The sequence below is a fragment of the Periplaneta americana genome, chromosome 12 (assembly GCF_040183065.1).
Source record: "Periplaneta americana isolate PAMFEO1 chromosome 12, P.americana_PAMFEO1_priV1, whole genome shotgun sequence".
NCBI lineage: Eukaryota > Metazoa > Arthropoda > Insecta > Blattodea > Blattidae > Periplaneta > Periplaneta americana.
Window position 1 is genome coordinate 55,515,962 of NC_091128.1, and position 5,860 is coordinate 55,521,821.

The window sequence follows — 5,860 nt, forward strand, 5'->3', positions numbered from 1 at the left end:
CTTGTACTCCCACAAAGTCTAGTCTATATCTAGCTAGTTCTTTTGCTACTAATGTTATCCCTCCTGTTCTATAAAGACTAGTTACGTTCCATGTACCAAATCTCAAAGCCTTATTCCTTTGCTGTGGTCGTGCCAGGAAATCAGTCCCATTCCGAGGCTTATTTGAAGGATTCGTAACAAGCTGTTTTTTTACGGTGATGGGATGTTAGCCCTTCGCCCAACCCCCAAGCTGGAGGACCACCCCTTATCGGCTGTCCACGTCTGCTTATTCAATATATTCGCAGCTACCCTCCATATCTGGAGGCCGTCTCCTCTATCCGCAACCTGAGGACGCGCCATGCCGTGGTGATAGGGATTCACAATACATAGTATTACCATTAATAATATTATTCATGGGAAATATGAGGACAATGGTAATTTTATTGTCTGCTGAGATGGGAATGGTAACGGTATTGGAGTAGAGACGGTAATAACAAGGTAAATATGAAGCGCTCAGATCCATTGTGGGCCAAGCGCCATTTATTAAAAACTAAGAAAGCAAGAGTTAAAGTTAAGTAAATAACATAGTTTAATGAAGATTTACGTATCATTTAGTTTTAATGTGCATACTTTATATTACTTGCTATATGTTTAATTGAATTATGGTACTCAATTCATTTTAACCCTCTGTTTCTCAGTTTTTAATATATGGCGCTAGGCCCACTATGGCTCTGAACCCTTCATAAGTTACATTGTATCAGTTTACACACTATAAATAAGGAAAATCAATTCTTTATTTTTAACAATTTTATAATACTGCTATGAATTGTAAGCTAAGTACTATACGAGTAATTTAATACTCTTACTTTGATTTCATTTCATTACAGTTTTGCATCACTCTTCTTAATAATGTCACAAGACATCCATGAATTCTGCTGGTACAATTTTCCTCGTGTGACTTGCTAGTTATTACAGCATAGTGACGGCATTAAAATCGAAGAGAATGAGGCAATAGACATAATCTCGTACAGCAACGAATGAGTAGTAATTGGAAACACACACATACTATATGCGGACGAAATCCTTGTAATGCTTCCTCAGATTTGTAATATGACTCTGGGCCAATTGCCAATTATTATAGCTGATTTCTATGTGAATGTTTTGGATAGAAGCTCATTGATCTTGCAAGCGTGTGTCCTCTGAAGTTACTATTATAGGCGTACATGCATCATCATTGCTACAGTTATTAAAATCAGCGAAAAATTTCTCTAGACTTTCCGTATTAATATCTCTGTTACAACGCCGCCATATTGTTATCAGTGGGTGAGATATATGTATTACAGAATATAGCAAATAAGTCATGTACAAGAGGAAAAAGTCAAAGAATTATTTGACAATTTTCCGAAAATTTACTTCAACAGTAGTGTGTTTGTACAATGTCTGCAATCATGATAATAAGATAGGCCAAGTCTGCAATCATGATGAAAATACTGGAAGATGGAGACAAGGCAACTTGTCTGATTCTTGTCGAATTATAAAACATTTCATCCTCATTTAAAAATAATTACACTATTTTCTGAAGTCACAGAAGTATAGGCTATATTGAATTTTGAATTCAGTTTCCCTGTACTAAATCGTTCCCCTTAATTGGTTTACTTTACTACGGTTTATCAACTGTTATGTTTGTCTGTCGTCTGAATGAAATGAAGGTGATAATGCCACCGAAATGAGTCCAGAGTCCAGCACGGAAAGTTACCCAGCATTTGCTCTTAATGGGTTGAGGGAAAACCTCGAAAGAAACCTCAACGAGGGATAAGATACCAGGGATATCTTGTATGACTGAGGCTTTCCTGGCGTTTGATGTAGAATAACTCTTCTCGAGTTCTCAGCCAAGTGAGTTGGAGATTTGCTTCGATGCTTTCGACGGCTAGCTCTGCCAACTTCTTCAGGGAATGAAGTGACTGTTGCATATATACCGACTAGACATGGCCCCACATCACTTCATTCCCTGAAGAAGATGGCAGAGCTAGCCGTCGAAAGCTTGGAAGCAAATCTCCAACTCACCTGGCTGAGAACCCGAGAAGAGTTATTCTACCAGGGATATCTTATCCAAACCAGGATATGAACCCGGCCCCGCTCGTTTCACGGTCAGGCATGGTAACAGCTGCTCCATAGCGGTGGATCACTAAATAACAGCACAAACATTTAACATAATACTAATACTGAATTCTTAATACACAAAAGAAAAATAATTTTAATTTTATATTTATTGCGTGAGGATCAAATACGTGTACCATATATATCTATGTGTCTGAATCTATAACCTCTCGATGTATCTACAGTAAAATCATGGAACACGGCACCAGAAATTCAGTTCCTCTTCTTTTTCCCAGGCACACTGACACTTTCACGCTTTTTGCCACCACACACTTTCCTCAGCACTGTCCTAAGAATTAAAAATACGACGAACAACACTGTGCCTGTACCAAGTGCCAACACAGCGATGACGTCGAGCAGGAAGTACTGGTACCAGGCAAGATCCAGTGCGGCTGAGCGCAGGTGAGGCGCTCCCTTGTGGCGGATCACGTACTCCGTCCAGTACACTGCCTGCTCCAGAGGGCTGAGTGGCTGGTCACGGTAGATTCGAGACAGACGCTGAGCGTTCTCACGGTACCTGAAAAAATTGTACAGCGCAAAAGTAAGTACAATTTCAATTACACTTGTTATTCACTTCAAGTTAGGACTTTGTATGAAGCGAGAAGTTAACTGGAGAAGCTCAAAGCAAAACTTCTTGAAATTTCTAGACATCTAGAGCACAAAGAAACGTGCCCTCAAGGAACGCCTTACTTAACAGGGGATGTAATGGGACGCTAGTAAGTGAAGAGAAAAAAAACAGAACAAAATCTACTCAGATAAAAAATTAAGAGGCGACCCATTAGCTAAGCGCAACAGTTCTGAAGGGTCAATTTCAATTTCGGAGATATCCTTCTCGAGAAATAAGATAAGCTAGGAAGTGGAGGTAAGGAAAGCTACAAGAAAATCTGATCTCTATCAAAAAGGCAATAGCGTCTGAGAAATATCCGACTATATAACTGAATGAAGAGCAAGAAGAGAAGCTTCAGGAAGCTGTATTTTAAGCCTTCGAGGCGCTAGCAGATGGTATCTTTTCACAGTTTACCGACTGATATTTAGAAAGGGCGTCCCTCATACTCTCCTGTGCCAACAAAGAAATGAAGACAAGATTGGAGTCTACGGCAGCCAAACTAAAACCTTGAGGGTGCTAGACACTCTGTGGGATTGAAGGGAAACGTACTCTTTGAGACGCCTAAGACATTCGGAGAGATATAAACCATGTCCCTGCAAATGTTTGGCAACCGAAACATGACACTCAAAACAACTGAGTGGCAAACCATCAGCTCCAGAAGTAATCCAACATATCAAACCTTGATCTATCTGTTAGATGAAGATAATTAAAGCCATCAAGATCCTAGGTAATAAAGGATACCTTGAGCTCTAAAGGACAGCCTAACTAAGGATGACGCAATGGACAATAATACAAATCAATTTTCAACACAGTAAAACAGCCTCAGCAACCCTATGTAAGTTGATAGTTAAAAGAACGTCTTCTTGACTCTCATTCAAGAACCTTGGATCGACATGTAAGCTGATATACTCTCATCCAATTACAAAAGCCAGAACCATGCATTCTCGGTAAAAATGGAATTCAGTTGTTGTTCTTTGATGAACTCTTGGAGACATATCACTTCTGTGAAAACTGACCAAAACACTGAGTAGAGAAACAAAGACCTAATTTTGAGCTGTGTTTACCTCCTTTATAAAAGTGGGATTCCTCTAACAAGAGAATTAGCGACTTTTTACGGTAAAAGATATTGACTGTAGTGAGCAAATACTTGTTGGTAGTGATCCCAACTCTCATTATCAAATCTGGAGCAGGAAAAAATATCAATACAAGGGGGAGTCTCTGTTAACCTTTCTGCTCAATAGCAATCTATATATTTTAAATGTTATAACAAGCTTATTTTGACGTGAATATGTCTACAAGTTCGGTCCAGTACTAGAGTGCAATCTCAGAAAGTCGATCGACATATCCTCAGGCCAGTTTTATCGCGCCTATAATTTCTAAAGTACACGACATATCATAATTAAAGAAGCAATGACCATAGACAATTGATTAAAGTATCCAACGTGACCTTGAGTTGCAGTGGGTGATGTCATGCGATCCATGGGAGGAGATAAGTTGAAACACGAATTTAGGAACAAGAAAAGAATGACAATTTCTCAGTATGATAGTGCAAACCCGTCAAGAAAGTTTTGACGACAGAGCAATAGCCTATGTAGGCCTACATTTTATCTAAGGGCTACCCTAAAAAAAGTATACGAAAAGAACCCTCGTACTCTGGAAGCTCTCAAAAATGAAACAACACGACTAATATATAATATTAGTAAGGGTGAGCTTCAGCGAACGTTTCAGATTTTTATATGCCACTACAACATTTTTATACTCGTAGAACATGATAGGGAACATTTTAAACAACTGATCGTAAAATAAGATAAGACCACTGCATTTTCTTAAATAATACATTACTCACTAGATATCTACATTCTTGAATAATCAAGGCAAGAGATTTATCGGTGAGACCTCGCGATCTAATTCCAGATCGTAGTGACGAAAGACTGTAAGAGTGCCGATTCCTTAGGTTTGAATATTATATATATATGTATATATATATATATATATATATATATATATATATATATATATACATCGTCACAGTGATCTAACAAATGGTGTACACATTTTATTATCATTTATTGTAACATTTAAAATGGATAGACTTTAACTTCATTTTATGGTGTTTGTCTTAAAATGACTACCACATATCTTCCTATCCATCTCCAGGAGATGGTAATGTGTGTCACATCGGAGTTGTAATGTGGCAATAATAATATATGAAAAGTTTCAAGCCACGTGACTATTCCACAATATTACTTACTTACAAATGGCTTTTAAGGAGCCCTGAGGTTCATTGTCTCCCTAATATAAGCCCGCCATTGGTCCCTATCCTGTACAAGATTAATCCAGTCTCTATCATCATATCCCACCTCCTTCATATCCATTTTAATATTATACTCCCATCTACGTCTCAGCCTTCCCAAAGGTCTTTTTCCCTCTGATCTCCCAGCTAACACTCTATATGCATTTCTGGATTCGCCCATATGTGCTACATGCCCTGCCCATTTCAAACGTCTGGATTTAATGTTCGTAATTTTGTTAGGTGAAGAAAGCAATGCGTGCAGTTCTGTGTTGTGTAACTTTCTCCATTCTCCTGTAACTTCATCCTTCTTAGCCCCAAATATTTTCATAAGAACCTTATACTCAAACACCCTTAATCTATGTTCCTCCCTCAAAGTGAGAGTCCAAGTTTCAGAACCATACAGAACAACCGGTAGTATAACTGTTTCATAAATTCTAACTTTCAGATTTTTTGACAGCAGAATAGATGACAAAAGCTTCTTAACCGAATAATAGCAGGCATTTCCATTTTTATTCTGCGTTTAATTTCCTCCCGAGTGTCATTTATATTTGTTACTGTTGCGCCAAGATATTTGAATTTTTCAAGTTCTTCGAAGGATAATTTTTCAACCTCTTCCAATTTTTATATTTCCATTTCGTACAATATTCTGGTCGTGAGACATAATCATATACTTTGTCTTTTCGGGATTTACTTCCAAACCTATCTCTTTACTTGCTTCAAGTAAAATTTCCGTGTTTTCCTTAATCGTTTGTGAATTTTCTCCTAACATATTAACGTCATCCGCATAGACAAGAAGCTGATGTAACCCGTTCAATTCCAAACCC

General features: G+C 38.1%; 1 protein-coding gene across 2 annotated transcripts in view; it reads right to left on the minus strand.

Moving 5' to 3' along the window:
- Positions 1 to 755: 755 nt before the first annotated feature.
- LOC138710455 (UDP-glycosyltransferase UGT5-like) overlaps positions 756 to 5,860 on the minus strand; it is a 77,760-nt gene continuing 72,655 nt past the window's right edge. For both annotated transcript variants that reach the window (XM_069841352.1, XM_069841353.1), the window contains exon 6: positions 756 to 2,653. In XM_069841352.1, coding sequence (XP_069697453.1) covers positions 2,350 to 2,653 — 304 coding nt within the window. In that variant the 3' untranslated portion in view covers positions 756 to 2,349. The remainder of the gene's footprint in view (positions 2,654 to 5,860) is intronic.